This window comes from Peromyscus leucopus, chromosome 19 (genome assembly GCF_004664715.2).
Source record: "Peromyscus leucopus breed LL Stock chromosome 19, UCI_PerLeu_2.1, whole genome shotgun sequence".
In the NCBI taxonomy this organism is placed as follows: domain Eukaryota; kingdom Metazoa; phylum Chordata; class Mammalia; order Rodentia; family Cricetidae; genus Peromyscus; species Peromyscus leucopus.
Window position 1 is genome coordinate 26,121,343 of NC_051079.1, and position 21,482 is coordinate 26,142,824.

Consider the following 21,482-nt stretch of genomic DNA (forward strand, 5'->3'; position numbering starts at 1 on the left):
TCAGAGACATGATTCATATGGATACCCAGAATCAATAAAAGCAAGATCTGAGGTTTGGCTGCTAATTTAATATTGTTTCTACAAGTACTCTAACTCTCGAATCACTCTGCAGATAACCCTTAACCTCACCTCATGTTCACTTTTTTTTTTTCTCAGACAGGATTTCTCTGTGTAGCCCTGGCTGTCCTGGAACTTGCTCTGGAGACCAGGCTGACCTCCACCTTGGAGATCTGCCTGTTTCTGTCTCCTCAAGTGCTGGGACTAAAGGTGTGCGCCACCAGTATCGGGCAATAATTTATTTATTTTTATTTTATGAGCATTGATTGGTGTTTTGCCTGAATGTATGTCTGTCTGAGATCCCCTGGAATTGGAGTTATAGACAGTTGTAAGCTGCCATGTGGGTGCTGAGATTGAACCCAGGCCTCTGGAAGAGCATCCAGTGCTCTTAACTGCTGAGCCATCTTCCCAGCCCCTCATGTTGGTGTTATTTTCCTTTTCAGCAGGTTCTCACTATATAGATCAGGCTGGCCTGGAATTTTCAAGAGATCCACCTGCTTTTTCCCCTCTCTCCCAAAGACGTGTGCTACCGTGCCAGCACAAGCTTTAGAAGGCCTAGCTGCCCGGAAATCTGAGCAGGTCATTTTCAGCTAGCCTCAGGGACTGCCCTGCCATGGAAGCATCTCATTATTGGAACCCTCGTTAACAGGGATGCCCAGAACATCAGCTGCCATGAATGTTTTCCTGGGTAGCCTAAGTACAATTGGTCATGCCCATCGAAGGTCAGGAGCTAAACTATTCTAGAACGGTACTGTTCACCGTTTCTCTGGAGGCACGAAGATGTTGGCGTGGGCAGCAGTTTGAGCATGTGTGAAGATGATCCCCGTCTGTTAACTTAGGGATGCGTGGACTCTTTCCATCTTGGGCAACGTGCCTGCCCCTAGCCTTGGTCTTAGGTTTCACCAAGTCAGGAATGATTGGGATCCCCCTCTCCTATTTGTTAGGATAAGACTGGAAGGAGGGAACAATTTAGGGTGTTCCCAAATATGTGAAGCGGCTGGAGGGAGGGCAGGCCTTAAAGGTCACACAGTCTAGCTAGCCCCAAGCACAGGTCACAGTGGGTCAGATAAGATGGTGAGGGAACAGGGAGATGGTACAGTCGCTAAGTCGGTTGTAGAGCAAACCTCAGGATCGCCCGAGTTATTTAGTCACTGGAATTTACATAAAGTGGGAGGAGAGAACCAACTCCAAAAGGTGGTTCCCCGACCCCCACGCGCGCCGTGACAGACGTGCACTCATCACACGGAAACACTGAGGGAAGGGGAAATCTCTGAAACCACGCCCATATTTCCTGCTCTGCCTTTCTTCCTCCGCTCTTTTTTCTCTTAGCCCTGTTTAAAACATATTAAAAAAAAAAAACTGCAACTCAGCTTCATTTAAAAAAATAAAAGGGGGTAGGGTAGTTGTTATTAGAGGACGCAGCAGCATTCCACGATCGCTCCATCTACACCAGAGGCCACAGGTCCGCCCCTTCCGACGTCCTCCCCCGGTGCACTTCCGATCCCGCCTGCTCCCGGAAGCAACGACCTAAGCCACGCCCCATTAAATGTAGTTGGTTCCTCGGCGCGCGTGGATCCTATGGATCGCATGTGCGAGGAGAGTCCCGCGGAGAATTCAAGCAATGAAGAGGAAGACCTTGACTCCACGAAGGCAGCACCCCGGATCCGTGATACCCCAGAAGACATCGTGCTGGAAGCGCCAGCCAGTGGCCTGGCGTTCCATCCCACTCGAGACCTGCTGGCAGCAGGGGACGTAGACGGGGACGTGTTCGTGTGAGTGGGCGTGGTCGGCGCGTGGGCGCCAGGGTCTTAAAGCTCCTCGGATAGAGGTGGGGGTAGAGCGTGTGGCGGGAAGACTTGTTTTGTGAGACTCAGACGGCCCGACTCGTTCAGTAACATTCAGCAAGTGTGCTTGTGGAAGTCTCAGATTGACTCCAGATGTCTTCCCACATACCTCTCCATCTTTTTAACTTCTTAATTTTTAATCAAGGTGTCTTGTTGAGACTGGAGCTCGACGATCCTTGCTAGTCTGCCTCAGGGATCCCACCCATCTCTGCTTCCTAAGTGCTGGAATTAAAGTTGGCCACCATACTTGCCCCATCTTTTACATAGGTTTTGGGGATTCCCAAGGCCTGAACCATCTCCCCAGACCTCCACCTCTATTTTGCTTTAACTTGTCAGCACGGTGACATTGGCCAGAATATACAGTAATTAACTGTGTCCTTCTATAGCTTCTGTGGACTCTGATTATTACCCTTTCAACTTCTGGACTTCTGTTAATAGTTATTTTCCTTTGAGACAGGATCTCACTATGGCCCAGAGGATCCTCTTGCTCCGGTCTCAGATTTTTTTCCCCTAGTTTTTTTTTTTTTTTCCTCGTTTTTTTTCCGAGACAGGGTTTCTCTGCCTCCTGAGTGCTGGGATTAAAGGCGTGGGCCAGCACCGCCCGGCTCCCCTAGGTTTTGAGTATCCCTAACTGTCCTTGGGACTTGTTCATTAGACCAGTTTGGCCTCTACCTCCCAAGTGCTGGATTAAAAACATTTGCCACTACTGCCCAGCTAGAATTCCTATATTAGGCACCCACCAACACACCCAGCCTGCCATTAGTTTAATCAAGTATTTCTGGGCCCCCACAGTGGTCCAGACCCAATCTTTCCCCAGGCTTGGACTTTTGAGGATGGTGAAGAGTGGAATGTAAAGATGTATACTTACCTGTAATCTCAGCATCTTGAAGGATGAGATAAAAGGATTACAAATTCCAGGCTAAACCAGGCAGTGGTGGCACACTCTTTTAATCCCAGATCTTGGGAGGCAGAGGCAGGAGGATCTCTGAGTTTGAGGCCAGCCTGGTCTACAGATAGAGTTCCAGGACAGCCAGGGCTACACAGAGAAACCCTGTCTCAAATAAAACAACAAAAAAAGAAAACAAGTTCCAGGCTAGCCTTGGCTATGCAATGAGGTCTTGTCACAACCTGATGCATTCCCCAAAATAGTCCTATACAAATATATCTTGAATTAATAAGTATCGAAACAAGATCTAACATTTGAAGTTAATTTAAAATGGATAAATGAGCCAGGCAGTGGTGGTGAATGCCCTTTATTCCAGCACTCAGGGAGGCAGAGGCAGGTGGATCTCTTGAGTTCAATCAAGACCAGCCTGGTCTTTGAGTATCAGGACAGCCAGAGCTACACAGAGGAACCCTGTCTCAAAAAAAACAAAACAAACAAACAAACAAAAACCAAAACCAACCAAACAAAAAAAGAATAACTAAAAGAAAAATATAAAGAGAAAATGGATAAATAGGCTGGGTGTGTGTGGCTCAGTTGCAGACTATTTACCTAGCATGTGTGAATTTCCATTTCCAATACTACAAAGAAAATCGATAAACAAGAATGGTAGGCTCTTTGGTCTTGGGAGTACTCTTATCTACATGGGAAGGTTGGATTTTTGTGCCCTGTGCATTGCAGGTGTGGTATGGGATGATTCACTCTCTTCCTTTCCTCAGCTTTTCATACTCTTGTCAGGAGGGAGAAACCAAGGAAGTCTGGTCCTCGGGACACCACCTCAAGTCCTGCAGAGCCGTCGTCTTCTCAGAGGACGGGCAGAGTGAGTACGGGGGCAGGCAGCCAGCAGTGTGGTACGGGGAGAGGGCAGTGATCATACCATAAACTGGGCTTTTCCCCTAGAACTTGTTACTGTCTCTAAGGACAAAGCAATCCACGTATTAGACGTCGAACAGGGACAGTTGGAAAGACGCATTTCCAAGGCTCACAGGTAAGAAAAATCAGATGTACGTGTACCTGGTGAGGGGTAAGGACTGAGGGTCTCCATTAGAACAAATTCATATTCTCTGTTTCTCCAGTGCCCCCATTAATAGCCTGCTGCTTGTGGATGAGAATGTCCTAGTCACTGGGGATGACACAGGTGGCATCCGGCTCTGGGACCAGCGAAAAGAGGGCCCTTTAATGGATATGCGGCAGCATGAGGAGTACATCGCTGACATGGCTCTAGACCCAGCCAAAAAGCTGCTGCTGACAGCCAGGTACAACCTTAAACGGACTCCCTGCTCTTTTCCTCCTGGAGACCTCTTGGTGATGTAGGTACCCACTGGGTATTATAGTCTTCCTCAAATGGAGCTTCCTGTTCAATGTTTCGCTCTCTACAGTGGGGATGGCTGCCTTGGTGTCTTCAACATCAAGAGACGCCGTTTGGAGTTACTCTCAGAGCCTCAGTCAGGCGATCTGACCTCCGTCACCCTCATGAAAGTACAGCTGGGTATGATGGGATGGGGTATGTGCGCCAGGGGGTATATTCTGAAGTGGCTCCACAAACATGGTTTGCCTTGTTAACCTGCAGTACGGGAAGAAGGTGGCCTGTGGATCTAGTGAAGGTACCATCTACCTCTTCAACTGGAATGGTTTTGGGGCGACAAGTGACCGCTTTGCCCTGAGAGCAGAGTCCATTGACTGCATGGTTCCGGTCACCGAGAATCTGCTGTGCACTGGCTCCACTGATGGCATCATCAGGTAAGGGGAGCCACTGCCGCCCTGGAGCCCAGGGAGCTGGCCAAGCCAAGCCAAGCCAGCCAGTGCCTAACACTCTTCTCTGCCCAGGGCTGTGAACATCCTGCCAAACCGAGTGGTAGGTACCGTGGGCCAGCATGCTGGGGAGCCTGTGGAGGCACTAGCCCTATCCCACTGCGGCCAGTTTCTGGCCAGTAGTGGCCACGACCAGCGACTCAAATTTTGGAACATGGCTCAGCTGCGAACTGTGGTTGTGGACGACTATCGGCGACGCAAGAAAAAGGGAGGACCACTCCGTGCCCTGAGCAGTAAGGCCTGGAGCACTGATGACTTCTTTGCAGGGCTGAGAGAAGATGGAGAGGATGCCAAGGCCCCGGAGGAGGAGGAGGTGCTGAAGGAGAGCGAAGACGACAGTGACTGAGCTGAGGCCCTGAGGAGAGTGCCAGGACAAGGAGCTATGTTTCTGGGACAGCCCCTAAAGAAATCTGTTTCTTGGTGCCGTGGATTGAACCCACCATCTTGAATATAAGCTTAGCTCTACCATGGATCCCCCCCCAGCCCCCAACAGGAATTTCCAGGACTCTGTTGTATGAATTCATGGCCTCAAAAGTGGGAAAGTATTTGCTCACCCTACCACTGTACAACAAACTGTTACGGTAAGACAGCAGAGACAGACGTGTGTAGACCAACCAGGGGTTTAATATAAATACAACCAGCACAGAAGAAAAGACACATAAGCCCAAATCAGTGGCACGTGGTTGGAGGAAGGGCCTTTGGCTCAAATAAAAACAAAGATTCATAGTCAACTTTTTGTGTGGGTATGGTGAATTTTGTCAAACTGGGAAGTGACCAAGGATACTAGGTCCAATCAGACCCTGGGCTCAATGGGGGAAGGGCAAAGTTCCTCACAACTAAAGTAGCACTTAGGTGTGACAGGCAGGGTCCTTCCCCAGCAAGGAAGCTGTAACCAGGCCCCTGTCTCTTTGTGATCCAGTAGTGGCTGCCCAGGCCTGCTGGGCTGGAGATGGCACAGGTTCTGCCCACCCATGTAGGCTGCGGGTAGAGAGGAGGGGGAGGGGTCACTGCCTAACCACAATACCTGCTTCAGCCCCAGGAGACCACAAGCTGGTTCTGGACTCACTCAGTGTTTCCAGCAACTGTGCAGACACAGCATCCTTGGCCACCTCGTGCCCATCCTGCCACTCAGAGGCCAGCACAACCCAGATGAGGCCACTGAAAGGCACCGGGTGTCCAGGGATCACAACCTGGTACCAAAAGCGATGCCAGCCAGCAGGCCCTGTGCCTAAACACTTGGTAAGGAACACGGGGCTGCCCAGCTTCATCCGCTGACACAGCAGCTGCAGAGCAGCCCGAGCCCCTTGGGTCCCTAGCCTATCCCTGCTCTGGGCTAGCTGGCTGCCTTCCGGCCGGAGGAACCGCAGCGAGGGACCCGCAAGCTGCTGGCGGAAGTGCTGCTTCAGGTCAGGCTTGAGCCACTCCACAGCCACCTGTTCTCCACAGAGGCGTGACTGCCCTGCAAGAAAGAGGCAGAAGACAAGGGCAGATCTGAGTACGGGACTGGAGCCGGACACTGAGGAGCTGGCCAGTAAAGGGGCCTGGGAGTGACGGCCACAGGCTATGTTTAATGCCTCTCCACTTCCTGGGGGTGTGACAACTTCCCCCGAGCCCCACTTCATTGATTTGTAAAGGGGCTGTAACAACACATACTATCTAATTATCCCTGGGGCAGTACAGGGCATTCAGGCCTTATTTACTTAGTCACCAGTCACAACAGCTAACCTTTCTGATCAATGAAAGCTGAAATCGAGACAGCACTGCTTCATTCACAGGAGGAAGCAGGCACTACAAAGATAAGCAGGCTCACCCGAACTCTTGTACAACTCCAATCCCTGCCCCCGGCCCCCCCCCTCCCCCGAAATACTGAGGCCTAAAACAGGATGCAATGGCAGGTGGTGGTGGCGCAAACCTTTAATCCAAGCGGGAGGCAGAGGCAGGTGGATCTCTGTGAGTTTGACACCAACCTGGCCTACAAAGCGAGTTCCGGGACAGTCAAGGCTACACAAGAAACCCTGTCTCAAAAAAACAAAAACAAAATAGGATACAAACTATGGGAGGAACTTAGACAAGCGGGAGCTTCAATTTAGGTAAATAGTGGTTGTAGCACTGTTGCATGCCGGCAGTCTGTGAACCCCACGCATGTGTCTGACTCTAAGATTTGGGGATACGCTTTTAACGAAGCCAGCCGCCCACCCGCAGCTTCCACCCCTACCTTCTACCAGGGCCTTTTTGGCCATGGCAGCGGCTCGGTGTGTGCTGAACTTGAGCAGCGCAATCTGAGAGGGCGCCGACCCGGGGCTGGGTAGCAGCAATGTCTCCTGCAGGCAGGGGCCCAGCGGCTGGAGGGCGAGCAGCAGGGTGCGGCGGTTCAAGCTCAGAGGCAGCCCGTCCACCGTCAGCTCGCACTTCTCGGTGCTTCGGCACACCAGAAGCTGGCAGGAGGGGCGCAGCTGGTGGTTGTGCAGCGTAGCAATGGCGGCCTGGGCACCGCGCCGCGAGCTGTAGCGCGCGTAGGCAAAGCCGCGGTTCAAGCCACTGAAGGTCATCATCAGGCGGAACTCGTAGAGGCGCCCCACGCGCTGGAAGAGGGGGATCAGCTGGTGCTCATACACGTCCTGGGGCAGTCGTCCGATAAACACCTCGGAGCCCGAAGGTGGCGGGCTGCCCACCCAGCCTGGAGGGAGAGGATATGCAGGGGGTGGTGTCGTCAAATGGGATGGGTTCAACTTCTAAGCCCCAGGAAACAGCTGGGGTGTGGGGGGCCAGGAGGAAGACCGTCTAGAAATACTGACACCCTTCTGGCTCCCGGTCGTTAGCAGAATTGGGCGACTGGACGGCGTAAACAACTAGGCTGGCACTGAGTGGGTGGGCGTACTCTCCTCGACGGGGAGGGTGGAAGGGGAGCCAGACAAATACCCGCACCTAACAGGCTATGTCAGGTCGTTTGGGTTTCCTGACTTTGGAGCCTAGGGGACAGGCCCTTCCAAGAGTGGCCGAGGCCGTGTAGTGCCACACGGGGTGGGGCTACCATACCTGGGGGTGGCCCGCCATACTTCCTCTGCCCGTTGACCTGTACCAGGCGGATGCCAGTCTCCCTTACCCACGCCTCCAGGGCTGCCTTGTTCTCTGGATTCACCCGTTCACACCATTGCTGGAGGAAAGAGGGTAGGTTGGAATGGCGCATCACCGGCCCAGTACCACCTCGCTTGGGTATTGGGGTCACTGTAACCGCTCCTTATGTAGGCGGGGCCCAAGGACCCCTTCGGTCTTTAATTACTTACCTCGCACTCCCTTTTAGACTGCATAGCCCTCTCCTAGGTCTGCCTGCCAGTACCTTCTTTAGAACGTCCCTTGGGCTTCTCTGCCTCTGGAAGATTCCCTGCCTTCCACGCCCCCTCGAGCTCTCATTGGCTCCGAGGGCGACCCCGCCTCTCAAGGAGGCATCCATTGCACGTGCGCGAACGCTTGGAGGCGCGCTAGCCCCTGGAAATCTCTCAACTCTTAGGACGTGTGTGGGAGGAGCTCCATCGCAGAGGTGGGGGGTGGGGCCGAGTAGGGGCAGGGTGGGCACCGGGCCCACGGGGTGTCCTTTAACCAGTGGGTTTGGGAAGGCCTCCTCGCTTTCACACCGTCGCCTAAAGCAGCATGAATGGTTCAGGACCCGAGGCGGAAGGTAACGTTAGGCATTATGGACACAGACAGGCGTTAGCGGTTGGAGACATTTATTGAACTTTTTGGCGGTAGGTTGTAGGGTCGCATCTGTTCATCTGGTGTGGGGCTCTGCGGTGAAGCCACCTCAGGTCCACACAGGAGTTTAGGAGGCAGAGTCCTGATGAGTCCACCTATACTGCTCCTCTCCATCCCCGACAAGGAAAGGGTAATTCTTGGCCATTTTTTTTTTTTTTGCCAGTGATTACCAATGATAAGGTAATGATAAAAACAAAAAAGCCACAATTTTGACCACCCTTCAGTCTTCTGCTGGGTCACAAGTACGCAAACTGTTTAAATACATATGCAGTTTTGTTTCAGTTCAAATAAGGTCAATTCTGATTCCTCTGCCAGTTTGTTCGGATTCAGCAGATGGAGAGGGGCTGATCTGTTCTTCTTCTGATCTCCTCCACAAGGTCTTCTCTTCGGACATCCACCTGGCCAGGAAGGAGGAAGAAGGTATGAGCATCTTCGGTTCAGCTATTCACTGAGTGCCTACTTCTAGTACCAGGTTTGGCTCACTGGGACATGTACCCAGTTAGACAGCCCAGGGTAGATAATGCCCCTAGGAAAACATGTGCAGGTGGCTGCTGGGGACCTGAAACGTCACGATTGCAGTTAAAGTCTAAGCCCCCAGGTTCTTCAGAAGTTAGTGCTCTATGGGGCTCAGGTCTCCAACAGGCAGCTGATGCCCCTTGTTCGTCAGCCTTCCTGTTTGTCCCCTTACCTCTTCTCTGCTAGCCACTGAACGGAGCTTGACAACACCATCCTTGAGCTCCTGCTCGCCAATGATGGCTACCAGTGGGATGCCTGCTTCCTCACAGTACTGTAGCTGGTTCAGTAACTTCGGGTTCTTCTTGTAGAGCAGCTCAGCCTGCACATGACCAAAGAAGAAAATGAAGTTTTGTTGTTCTCGGGGAGGAACTTTGGGGGTAGGGTGGGGTGCAGCAGGTACCTTGTTCTTTGCTGCATCTCAAGAAGTAAGGGGGAGGCACTAGGTAAACCTCTGTTAGTTTGTACCTAGTACTCCCAAGTCTGCTACCCCCCTGGGGACTGCCTCCTGTACCTTGATCCCAGCATCCCATAACTCTGAGACAAGCTTCAGTCTCTCCTCCAGCAGCTTCTTCTGTGCAGATGCCACAAGCACCTGTGTCTCCGTGGTCCGTACCTTTTCCTCTAAAGCCTAGGGAGAGGCAGGCAAGAGTCAGAGTGGGACTGAGTCATCAAGGAGCAACGGGGAAGCTGGAGTTGGGATCCTGAGAGACGAGGTCCAACTCTGTGGGCTCCAGTAGGGAAAGGTCCCAGCCTTCTCATCTACTAGTAGGACATAAAGTAGTTCTTAGAAGGTGTACGAAATGAACTGACTTGTATGACAGAATATGTGAGTTTGAGGCTAGTGTGTCTCAAAAAACAAAACAAAAACAAAAACAAATAAAAAACACCCCCAAACCCAACCAACAAACCAACCAACCCAAACACAAAGCACCGAGGAAACAAATGCAGGGCTGGAGAGATAGCTCTGCAGTTAAGAGCACTGGCTGCTCTTCCAGAGGACCCGGGCTTGATTTCCAACACCCACATGGCAGCTTAGAGCCATTTGTAATTCCAGCCCCAGGGCATCTGATGCCTCCTTTGCACACAAAACATACACCCATAAAAATAAAAAAAATTACAGAACAAAACACAACACCAACAAAAAGAACTATCCCAGGGTAACAGTACAGTAAAGTTCAAACTCCCTTCCCTCTAGGTTAAGGCCACAGCACAATCACAAAGAAGGAGTACTAGGAGACCACCTCAAACCACCACTGGCATCCAGTCTTCACCTTCTGTGAGACTAGGTATATGTGGACGCAGGAACAAGGAGGAAGGCTGCTATTGCCCCTCGACTTTTTCTGGAAAACTATTTTCAGAGTTACAACATCAGATGCCTACTAGAATAATGAACTCAAATGGGAAACATGGGTGGTGTCATCCTAGAGAAAAAAACAGGAATAGTGGGAAAGTTGCTAGCGCATTCCTGAAAATCAAAAGCAATGAGCCATTTAAGAGTACCAGCAAAAGCCGGGGTTGGGGTGGGGGGGTGGGTGAGTGGGGGTGGCGCACGCCTTTCATCCCAGCACTTGGGAGGTAGAGACAGGCGGATCTCTGTGAGTTCGAAGCCAACCTGGTCTACAGAGTGAGTTCCAGTTCCAGGACAGGCTCCAAAGCTAGAGAGAGACCCTGTCTCAAAAACAAAAACAAACAAACAAAGAAACAAAAGGAGTACCAGCAACAAAGGGGAGCTTCCTTGGTGTTACTCTAAGTCCCAGGGAGTCAGAGCAGCCACTGGAGCAAGCCCAGGGCCTTAGACATGTTTTCCACTGAGAGGCAGCATTAGAGTGGCTAACAGTAAGACTTAGGAGTTTTGACTATCTGGATTCACACTCTGACTCTTCTACTTACAAGTGTCATGATCTTGAGCAAATTATCTGATCGTTAATATTTAGCTTCCTTATCTGAGAAACAAAAATAACAAACTGGGCTACTCTCAGTTCAGTTGTTTTGGGTCAGAACTACATTAGCTGAAAATGCACCAAGCATGTGAGCCTGGTCGACCTTAAGTAGTCTGCCCCAAGGAAGATGTGCATCTTAGATACACCAGCCTAGATTCTTGATACCTCTGATCCAGTGGAGAAAGAATAAAGAGCTACGAAACTATCCTACAAGCCAGGCCTCATGGCTCAACCTAGCCCAGCTAATCAGAGGCTAAGCCAGGAGGATTCAAGGCCCTCCTGGCTACACACTGAGTTCAAAGCCACCCTGGACAACTTAGTGAGACCCTGTCTCAAATTAAGTGAAAAATAGCATATAGTGGTAACAGTGCTTGCCTAGCATGCACAGGGCCCAGGTCCAATTTCCAGTATCATAAAACAGACAGACAGACAGACACAAAACTGGCCTATAAAGGATTGAGACTCTAAAGGCTAACAACCATCTCTTCTGTCCAAAGCAGCACTTGTCCCTAAGAGATCCAAGGTAGCTTGGGTACCATCACCTGCCCTTCTGTGTTCTACCGACCCCAGGACTTACCTCTAACCTTTGCTCCACAATGGAGAAGATCCGTTCTACTCCAATACTGAGCCCGACGCACGGCACCTTGCGCCCTTTGGGGTCAAACATGCCTACCAGCCCATCGTAGCGCCCTCCAGCAGCTACGCTGCCCACCCCCAGGGGCTCCTCCCCAGCCTGGGTTGGCATCTGTAGCAGCACTGCCTCATAGATGACCCCAGTGTAGTAGTCCAGGCCTCGAGCAAGGCTCAGGTCAAAGGAGATCTGTGGAGGCAAGGTCAAGGTCAGCAGCAGGTTAGGATCAGGGACCCCAAGCCACAGCAGTCAGCCAAGGCTCCTCTCTCCAACTTGACTTACCTTGTCATCAATGCCAAACAGGGTCAGATATTCAAACAGCAGCTTTAGGTCTCCCAAGCCCTCCAAGGCCTGTTTGTTTTGGGAGAGTTTAGGATCCTGGAGTAACTGCTCCACCAGAGACACCCCACCTGAGGAAATGAATTTGTAGGTTAGGCCGACAAGAAAAAAACAGTAGGTCTGCCTTTTGTCTGGGCTGCAGGACATGTACACATGAACGCTCCTGCTACACACGCACGCACGCACATTTCAATTTCAGGACTGAGGGCAGTGATGAGGCTGCTGGGTTCTTTTCTCACCATGCTGCTGGACATAGTCCCCAATGCGATCAGCCACTTCCGGTGCAAGGCCCTTCTCTCCCACCATCTCATTCTTCACTTCCTCCCAGGATACCTGGGCAGACAATAACAGTCAGAGGCCACTACACAGCTTCCCTACCACAGGACAAGTGTGGACCCTTCGACCTATATGCTGGGGCCAGAACTCCTCCAGTGGGCACAGAGGCAGCTACCTCTTGCTCCTAAACTTTCTCATTGCTTAAAACAGGTAGGATCTAGAAAGAATCAGGTGTCTGGGTTATTACCTTATCTAGTTTGTCCACTGAGGAGCAGATGGTACGGAACTTGCTGTCGGGAACACCACAGATAGCAAACATCCCATCTAGGATGCGCCTATCATTTACCTGTGAGGAGCAAGGTATAGGGAAGAAGGAGGCTGCTTGTTTTCTGCTTATTTTGCACAATTCCCAGTCGTCTCTATCACATGGGCTACTGATCCGCCTGCACAAGGACTTCTCCCTGTGAGAGGCCAGGCCCTACCTTGACCTCCCAGTCCCACCCAGCTCTGACCTTGACCAGGAAGTTGCCTATCTGAAGTGAACTCAGGATCTCACACATGATCTTCAGGCACTCTGCGTCAGGAATCATGGGGTCGAACTGGCCAGCAATGTCAAAATCCTGCAGGGAAATAGAGAGGGAGAGGGGCGGCCTGTGACAGACTCCCGAAACCTCTGCTGTCTGCAGCGAAGCACGGGCCTTCCCCTTCATTTTCTGTCTCCTCGTCAGCCCTCGGGCCCTCACCAGTCCTGCTCCCTGGTCCATTATGGAACTATTCTTCAGCACTCACTTCTTCCATGGTCTTCCTCAACTTCTCCTACTGCTGTGGGGGCAATTCCCAGCCTCAGTCAGTCAGTGTCTCTGTCTGTCTGTCTGTCTCTCTGGTAATACTGGGGGTTGAACCTAGGGCTTCAAGCATGTGAGCAAATCACTTTACCGCTGAACTACAGCCCCAGCCCTTCCCACTGTAGTCTCTTGCTATTTTTTTCTGTCAGAAGTCCCGCCATTCGTCTTGAAGACTTGACAACACCACACACTGAATTTCCTCGTTCTCTGTTGTGACTGTAATACTGTGGTTTAATACACAGGACCTGGAGCTAGGGAGTAGCCCAGTGGTAGAACCATTGCCCAGTGTCCCAGTGTGAACAAGGCCCTGCATTCGAACCCCAGCACTGAAAAATAGAACTAATTTTTTTCCCAAATAAAACAACTTCCCCCAAATAATCAAAACTACCAAACCAGGCCCCAAACCTCAGATTCAATGTCTTATTCTTCATCTCCACTAAGCCATTATGAGGTCTACACGAAGATATCAGAAATCTAAGAGCATTTTCGAGGTCATCCAGTTTGTTCAGGACACCATAGCACCCGGTAGATCCTATCAGAGAGGGCCTTAGTTACCCATCCTGCTCCACGGTTTTCCAACACTCACACACTGATAGAATTCACGGTAACGGCCTCTGGTCATAGCAGGGTTGTCCCGGCGATACACCTTTGCTATGTGGTAGCGTTTAATGTTAGTCAGTTTATTCATTGCCAGATACCGAGCAAAAGGGACCTGATAACAGAGCGTTAAGGAAAAAGAGCCTCCTGTGGCTGCTGGAAGTCATCGTCACCCACAGAAGCCGGGGGTCTAACCCTGCTTGTGGAGATAAAACCACTCCCTGTAAGAGTGACAGCACTTGTGACTGTCAGAAGAATGGACTGTGTAATCATGACAGGCAGCTGAGGAGGAAGACGACTCAGGCTCCTTCCTCTCCCTCTTGCTCCCGTCTCTCCTGGACTATGCTGACTGGGGGAGAAAGGGGGCTCGGCAGATCAGACAGAACAGGAAAGGGCACATGGAATGCCTGCGTGGATGCCTGGCAGAGGGGCTGGGTGTGGTGGTCTGAACCACACTGGTCTCCACAGGCTTGTGTATCTGCAGGCTTAGTCCCCAGATGATGAACTGTTGGGAGGATTAGGTAGTGTTGGAGGAGATGTGTCATTGGGAGTAGGCTCTCAAGTTTCAACAGCCCACCATGGGTCCAGTCTCTGTCTGTCTGTCTGTCTGTCAGCTCCTTCTCCAGCACCACGCCTGCCTGTGTGCTGCTCTACTCCCCAGCATGATGATAACGGACTAACCCTCTAAACTGTAAGCAAGCCCCCAATGAAATGCTTTCTTTTCTAGGAGTTGCTTTGGTCAAGGTGTCTCTTCACAGCAACAGAACACTGACTGAGACACTTGGAGATAAAGGAAATTATAATAGTCAATTACAGAAAACTGTCTACTGGGAGGGCAGGGGAGAGGAGCCTTTCCTGGAGCTCACTCTGTAGACCAGACTGACCTCAAACTCACGGAGATCAGCCTGGCTCTGTCTCCCAAGTGCTGGAATTAAAGGCGTGCGCCACCACCGCCCAGCAAGCTATTCTTGAGACAGGAGACTGTTGTTAAACTAAGAACAGGGCCCTGACAGAGAGATGAAGATTTCTAAGGCTATATTCCACTTAGCCAAAGTCCTTTATCTTGTTTAGAGAAATAAATCCTTTAATTGTAAATGCCTTCATATTTAATCTTACCTATGCCTGCTGTCCCTAAACCCAAGTTCAACCCCAGTGAGTGCCAATTCATCCAAAGCCTTAACCCAAGTTAGAAAGATACAGTGAGGTCATAACGGAGGGACAGCAGCTCCCCACCCTGGTCTTTCAGGTCATAGATAAGCTTTGAGTCTTCTCCGTACTTTCCAGTCAGTGTTTCCTGGAGAAACCAAGAAGAAATGTGATCACAATAATAAATTACATTTTAGTTTTTTTTTTTTTGAGACAGGGTCTTACTATGTATCCCTGGGTGGCCTTGGGCTTCTAGGGATCTATCTGCCTCTACCTCCTGAATGCTGGGATTAAAGGCTTGAGCCATCGTTCCTGGATAGAAATAACTTTCTTTATTATTATTATTACTATTATCATGTGTTGCTAGGGATTGAACCTAGGCTTTGTACTTGGCGGGCAAGCACTCTATCGCTGAGCTATATCCCCAGCCCTTAAAGACCATTATGAACACAAAAACTTACTCCTCTAATGTGACTCATCTCAACCTGTCTATAGTTCTATAATCCCTCTGCTTTTCATTCCTAATGCTTACAAGTCTGAAGTAGTTACAATAAAAAAGTAGTAACAGGCACACATTTCATCCCAGGACCCAGAAGGTAGAGGCAGGTAGTTCTCTATGAGTTCAAGGCCTGCCTGGTCTGCATAGAGGGACCCTGTTTCAAAAACACACAACAAAACAAAAATAAAAGGGAATAACAATTCTGTGTTGATATTCTGCTTATTTTTTTCTATTTTGTGCAAAAGCTAAAGTATTACTTTTTTTTTTTTCCTCCTTCATTTTTTGAGACAGGGTTTCTCTGTGTAGCCCTGGCTGTCCTGGAACTCACTCTGTAGATCAGGCTGGCCTCGAACTCACAGAGATCTGCCTCCTGAGTGCTGGGATAAAAGGTGTGTGCCACCCCCGAAAGTATTACTTTTAATTTAATTTATTTAAAACAATCATTTATGTTTACTGTGTGCATTCATATGCCACGGTATGCATAAGGTCATTGGCTAACTTGTGAGAGTTGGTTCTCTTCCTCCTTCTTGTGAGTTCTGAAGATTAAACTCAGGTCATCAGGCTTGGTAATAAATGTTTTTACCCAAGCTGAGCCATCTTAGTCAGGCCTAAGGTATTATTATTTAAAATAAAAATATTATTTTATGTGTACGTATGTTTTGTCTGTGTGTGTATGCCCAGCACATGCATGTCTAGTGCCTGTGGAGGTCAGAAGAGAGTGTTGGCTCCCCTGGAACTAGAGCTACAGATGGTTGTGAGGCACCACATGGATGTTGGGAACTGAACCCAGATCCTTTGCACGATCAACGAGTGCTCTAACTGCTGAGCCATCTCCAGCCCTGATAAAGTAGTTAGGAGTTTGTAGTGATCGTGCAGAAAACCCCAAGTTGGATTCACAGCACCCATGTCAGTCACCACCTAATGTAACTCCAGCTCCTTGGACATCCTATACTTCTGACCTTCTCAGGCATGTGTACACATGTACATACATTCACACAAAACACATAATTAAAAATAAGTCTAACCCCCATCATTAAAAGGTAAATAAATAAAAAAGATGTGTAATTTTCCAGTGGGACTCTCGGGGTAGTGAGATACACCTATAACCGTAGCACTAGGAAGGCAGAAGCACCCTGCTTGTGGTTCAAGGCCAGCCTGGGTTATGATGAGACCATCTCAGAACAGTACAAAGCTCTACACTTTGTTTGCTAACACCGTTCTATTAGATGTTTATATTGTTCCAATTAAAATACATTTCCAAAATATGTCAACAGGCATATCTGTGCACACAGCTTTCTGGCTTTGAGCATTTTTCTTGAAGATAAGCTTGTAGGAATGCATTATCAGGTTAGCAAACAGATGCTTTTACAACGTCTGAGATCTGAACAATGTCAGAAACTGAAATAGAATGTCTTCAGGATGTTACAGCAGTCCGTGCACCCTGATGTCGTCAACTGGTTATAATATATCCCTCTGACCAAACTGGCCAAGATTTATAAAGCTTTAAAATCCTCAGTGTGTGGACTCAAACATTTGTATTCTGGTGTTGTCACAGACTGAACTCAGTCAGCCCCACTAATGTGTTAAAATTCTAACCCTTGCAACCTTAGACTCCTTCCCTGGCCTCTTTGGTGTTCAAAGCCCACAGCTCCACCCCTCAGCTTCTCCTTATCCATCTCTCACCTTCAGTTCAAACACAGGTGTATCAATCACTTCTGCTCCATGGCGTTTGAAGCAGCGGATGATGACATCAAACACCTTTTCCCGAACTGCCATCTGCCGGGGACTGTAGTCTCTTGTGCCCTTGGAAGTCAAAATCAAAACTCAAGGATGACATTTAAAACAAAGATCAAGGGGTTGAAGGGATGGCTCAGCGGTTAAGAGCACTGGCTGTTCTTCCAAATGACCTGGGTTCAATTCTCAGCACCCACATGGCAGCTCACAATTGTCTGTAACTCCAGTTCCAGGGGATCCGACACCTTCACACAGATTATAAATGCAGGCAAAACACCAACACACATGAAATAAATTAAAACAAAGAAAAATAAGCTGCAGAACTATCCAAAGTCTAGCTGAGCAACAAGAAACACAAATGATGTTGAAAGCGTGGGTTTGCCTACAGGCCACCTAGTGGGCAGACAGCGCAGAACAAGCCCTGCCAATCCCAAGAGCCACTGCTACCAGAGGGCTGGGTACTATTTCAGATTCAGAACCATTTTCTCAGCTCCGACTTTGAAAACTCAGGAATCACATTTGCTTGCACAGCAGACAGTACCTACCAGACAAGCATATTACCAATTCCAAGCGGCTCAGTGGGTTGAATTCTAAAGTTTGCATGCAAGTTTTCAACAGAATTTTCTTTCAAATTATATTTAACAAATAATTATTTAATTTAACAAATTAAATTATTTCTGATAAAAATCTCTAACCAAACTGGGTATGGGAGCACTTGGAAGCAGAGGAAGGTGGACCGCTGAATTCAAGGCCAGCTTGGGCCGTAACAGTGAGACCCTTTCTCAAGAAGGGAAAAAAGTGCTGATCCAGGTTTGGCAGATACATTTTATAGCTAAATTACAGGCTGTCAAGAAGTTGTTACTCCTAAGAGCACACAGCAAGTGTGTAGTAGTCTGTCCCCATCTAGGTCAGAGGTTTAGTTTGGGCTGTTACAGCCTGCTCCAAAACCTTTGGTGTAAGGACCTTTTCACATTCTTAGCTACTATCAATTCAAAATGTATTGTTTCTGTGTACATTTGCCACATTTGAAATTATAAGTGCAAAAATTTATCAAAGTACCATTACAAATGAACACAAATAATATTTTAAGACAATTAAAAATTGTAGCAAGAAGAGTAATATCGATCACATTTTTTGCAAATCTTGTTTTCAGTCTTATTTTTTATGTGTATGGGTGCTTTTCATGCACGTATGTTTCATGAATCACTTGCATGCCTGGTGCCCATGGAGGCCGGAAGAGGATACCAGATCCTCTGCAACTGGAGTTAAAAGTAGTTGTAAACTGCCACGTGGATACCAGGAATCAAGCCCAGGTTCTCTGGAAGATCAGCTCTTAACAGATGAGCCATCTCTCCAACCCCATTTCTGCAAATCTTTAATGTTTTCCTTAATAAAAGTCAGCCAATTTTCCTATGTGCTTTTTGTATTAATTTTCTATTGCTGTATATTGGTCTGGCTGAAAAGTATGAAGAAACTCTAATCTTACTCAGGTGGGTTCTTATAAAGGCAGAGTATTCCAATGAGCTCCTCAACTGTGGATATTCTTTCTTGATACTACACCAAAATCCAAGTGTTCATTTCTTACAGACTGGCTGGAATGTGGAATCTGAAAGCTACAGCAATGGAGTTTTCCTGTTGTTACATTCAGAAGCACTAGTCAACTGGGGAGGGCGGTGCATGCCCATAATAGCAGTATCTGGGAGGCTCAAAACCAGTTTGGTTTACATAGTGAGTTCCAGGTCAACCAGGAACACATAGCAAAACTCCATCTCAAGAAAACAAAACTCATCAAGCACTTCTCAGTTATATAAGGTAACTAGAGTTACTAAATACATGGAGACAGAGATCACCTATGGACTGAAGGGAAGGTGGAAAGGGGAATATTGCTAAATGGGTGGTTTCAATTCTGAATGATTAAAAAGTTCTGGAAAAGCAGGTATAACAGCTCCTGTTTCCACACTTGGGAGGCCAAGGCAGGATTGTGGTAAGTTACAGGCAGCCTAGGCCACAGACTCAGGCCCTATCTGGAAGAAGAAACAGATGAGTAGCATTGATTATACAATAATATGAATATATTTCAGGCTGCAGAACTATACATTAAAATCTACCATTGAGCCAGGTGGTGGTGGTGGTGGTGGAGGCGGCAGTGGCGGCGGCGCACGCCTTTAATCCCAGCACTCGGGAGGCAGACCCAGGCGGATCTCTGTGAGTTCGAGGCCAGCCTGGTCTACAGAGTGAGATCCAGGACAGGTACCAATACTACACAGAGAAACCTTGTCTCGAAAAACCAATAAATAAATAAATAAAATCTACCATTGTATCTTCTACGTTGAAGGATCTTTTTTAATTATGTATGATTTTTTGACATCTGCACTGGTCATCTAGAAAACACTGGCGCATTGGTAAGTTATAGAGATCTTCATAATATTGGACCACATATCTCACCAGGAAAATCTAAGTATTGAGAAGTTGTCAGACTCACAGTAAAAGATATGTAAGTTTTCCAAAATTTTTTATGTGAGTGCTTGAGTTTCATCATTAGCAGCATATCACTGCCAGAAGATTTCCTTGAGTTAGCAAAGCCCACTTCTTTTATTCTCACCAAAATGGCTGCCAGATAGTCAACTCTCTGAAAAGCTATCAGATGTCTGCTTTGTAGCAGAAATGCTTTATATATGTCCTTGTCTCCTACTAGTGATACTTATTAATAGCCAAGGGTCAAAATTCAATAAAATTAATAATTTTACCTATAAAGGACATCTATTTATTTATTTATTTTTAGATTTATGTGTATGAGTGTTTTGCCTGCACCACAATCATACCCGATGCCCATGGAAGTCAGAAAAGAGCATCAGATCCCCTGGAACTGGAGTTACAAATAGTTTTGAGCCTCCATTAAGTGCTCTGAACCACTGAGTTATCTCTCCAGGGACCCCAACCAACCCCTCCCCACCCCCCGTAAAAATATTCTTAAGGTAAGTTCACATTTTTTTAAAGATTTATCTTATTTTATGTGTATGGGTGCTTTGCCTACATGTATGTCTGTGTATCATGTGTATGTCTGGTGCCCACTGAGGTCACAAGAGGGCGTTGAGTGCCCTGGAACTGGAGTTACCACAGCTTGTGAGCCACTATGTGGATGTTGGGAATCGAACCTGGGTCCTTTGCAAGAGCAACAAGTGCTCTATACCACTGGGTCATCTCTCCAGCCCCATTTTTTTAAATGGTGAGTGCATGGAGTGTGGAACACACAGTTGGTTCTCTGTATCTGAAGGTTCCATATCCACAGATTCAATAAACTGCACTGAAAATACTTGGGGTTGAAAGAAAATTCTGCCTGTATTAAATACATAGTTTTTTTTTCATGTCATTATCTTTGAACAATTACTACCTACATTCTATTAGCTGTTAGTAACCTAGAGATGACGTTACAGTACGTGAGTGAATTGCATAGGTTATATGCAAATACTACACCATTTCCTAAAAGGGACTATTCAGCTGTAGATTTTGGTATCCACAGACTAACAGTAATCCCTTAGTGCTATCCAATACCAAGCGTGTTTCATTTCCCCTAACTATCTCAATAATATCTTCTCAAACTTGGATTCTCTGCATGCTCTAAACTGCTGTGAGCCATCTCTCCAGCCCTAACTTTCTTCATGATCACCAGTCATATTTTGTAATTGCATATCCCTGCGTGGAATTATTTGTCTTAAATCTCTGTCTCAGTAGAACGTAAGCATCACAAAGACAGGCGTCCAGTATGGTCTATTCAGTGCACAATACCACACACATAGACTTACTCAATGGCTATGTGATGAACGAAAGGAGCAGCAGTTAGCAGGCTCACTCCCCTGAGCAGCTTTGTTTCTGTCATCATCGAATGACTCAGGTTGAGATCCATCCAGCCCACTGCCTACATCAACCACTGACGCCTTTGCAGTATTTCAGATTGTGATCAGGACCTCCCTCGGAGGCCTCTCACAGCCATAGTTTTTACCTTGGGGGTTTTGAGCACAAATTTCTGTCTGCCTTCGTCATGGCCCAGCTGTGCCTTCAGTTTTAGGAGTTTCGATACCTCCTCCTCGATCTGTGGAGGGAAAAACGCCGCAGGACTGTCTGTTCGTCCCTCCCGTCCCTCCCTTCCCATGCACCCCATACTCGTCTCTCGTAGGCCTAGCCTGGCTCCTCTCGGGGACCCACCCTGGCTATTCTCACTCAGCCTCTGTTACTCTCCCAGCCTAGCCCCTTCATTCACATGCCTGTCCTCCAGCCAGACCGCCCTCTGTGCTCCTCCGGTTTTGTCGGGCCCCTGTCCTTCCATCTCAGTCGCACCTGCTCAGCGGAGGCTTTCTGCTGCTTGAGGCCCCTCACGTGTTCTCCCTGGAGTCGCACCAGCTCCTCCAGCGCAGCACGGTCTGCCATCCTGGCTGCCAACCGGAACCGACTGCTGCCTAACCCCGCCTTGGCGGTCTTTAGCCCAGGTTCGGATGACTTCCGGCTATCGAGTCCACGGCTTTCGTGCCTAGAGCGTCTCCAGCGAGAGCGAAAAC

At 48.4% G+C, this 21,482-nt stretch overlaps 3 protein-coding genes across 4 annotated transcripts; 1 reads left to right on the forward strand and 2 right to left on the reverse strand.

The window, feature by feature from the left end:
• Positions 1-1,575: 1,575 nt before the first annotated feature.
• On the forward strand, positions 1,576-5,387 carry Wdr55 (WD repeat domain 55). The gene is made up of 7 exons (XM_028886727.2): positions 1,576-1,829; positions 3,564-3,664; positions 3,745-3,832; positions 3,921-4,100; positions 4,224-4,323; positions 4,415-4,584; positions 4,672-5,387. The coding sequence occupies exons 1-7, from the start codon at positions 1,636-1,638 to the stop codon at positions 5,000-5,002; spliced, it is 1,164 nt and encodes a 387-aa protein (XP_028742560.1). The 5' UTR covers positions 1,576-1,635; the 3' UTR covers positions 5,003-5,387.
• Positions 5,261-8,151, reverse strand: Dnd1 (DND microRNA-mediated repression inhibitor 1). The gene is made up of 4 exons (XM_037197093.1): positions 7,941-8,151; positions 7,693-7,810; positions 6,872-7,333; positions 5,261-6,115 (listed from the first exon to the last, which is right to left on the reverse strand). The coding sequence occupies exons 1-4, from the start codon at positions 7,962-7,964 to the stop codon at positions 5,661-5,663; spliced, it is 1,059 nt and encodes a 352-aa protein (XP_037052988.1). The 5' UTR covers positions 7,965-8,151; the 3' UTR covers positions 5,261-5,660.
• Positions 8,152-8,364: 213 nt separating this feature from the next.
• Positions 8,365-21,455, reverse strand: Hars1 (histidyl-tRNA synthetase 1). 2 transcript variants are annotated; one of them, XM_028886725.1, is made up of 13 exons: positions 21,265-21,455; positions 20,930-21,019; positions 16,879-16,998; positions 14,749-14,844; positions 13,540-13,665; positions 12,621-12,728; positions 12,356-12,454; positions 12,072-12,165; positions 11,776-11,903; positions 11,440-11,682; positions 9,434-9,550; positions 9,095-9,241; positions 8,365-8,804 (listed from the first exon to the last, which is right to left on the reverse strand). In XM_028886725.1, the coding sequence occupies exons 1-13, from the start codon at positions 21,352-21,354 to the stop codon at positions 8,733-8,735; spliced, it is 1,530 nt and encodes a 509-aa protein (XP_028742558.1). In that variant the 5' UTR covers positions 21,355-21,455; the 3' UTR covers positions 8,365-8,732. The 2 variants fall into 2 exon arrangements, with proteins under 2 accessions (XP_028742558.1, XP_037052985.1); XM_037197090.1 differs by lacking the exons at positions 13,540-13,665; positions 14,749-14,844; positions 16,879-16,998; positions 20,930-21,019; positions 21,265-21,455 and adding an exon at positions 12,898-13,509.
• Between the last annotated feature and the right edge of the window lie 27 nt (positions 21,456-21,482).

Excerpts from the sequence above, each read along its gene's own strand:
- Wdr55 (XM_028886727.2), top strand. The coding sequence starts at position 1,636 with ATGGATCGCATGTGCGAGGAGAGTCCCGCGGAGAATTCAAGCAATGAA. Across the intron at positions 1,830-3,563 it reads GTAGACGGGGACGTGTTCGT|CTTTTCATACTCTTGTCAGG; the intron begins GTGAGTGGGCGT and ends TCCTTTCCTCAG. Across the intron at positions 3,833-3,920 it reads CGCATTTCCAAGGCTCACAG|TGCCCCCATTAATAGCCTGC; the intron begins GTAAGAAAAATC and ends CTGTTTCTCCAG.
- Dnd1 (XM_037197093.1), bottom strand. The coding sequence starts at position 7,964 with ATGCAGTCTAAAAGGGAGTGCGAG. Across the intron at positions 7,811-7,940 it reads AGTCTAAAAGGGAGTGCGAG|CAATGGTGTGAACGGGTGAA; the intron begins GTAAGTAATTAA and ends TCTTTCCTCCAG. Across the intron at positions 7,334-7,692 it reads GTATGGCGGGCCACCCCCAG|GCTGGGTGGGCAGCCCGCCA; the intron begins GTATGGTAGCCC and ends CTCTCCCTCCAG.
- Hars1 (XM_028886725.1), bottom strand. The coding sequence starts at position 21,354 with ATGGCAGACCGTGCTGCGCTGGAGGAGCTGGTGCGACTCCAGGGAGAA. Across the intron at positions 12,455-12,620 it reads TAGGCAACTTCCTGGTCAAG|GTAAATGATAGGCGCATCCT; the intron begins GTCAGAGCTGGG and ends TGCTCCTCACAG. Across the intron at positions 9,551-11,439 it reads TTGTGGAGCAAAGGTTAGAG|GCTTTAGAGGAAAAGGTACG; the intron begins GTAAGTCCTGGG and ends GCCTCTCCCTAG.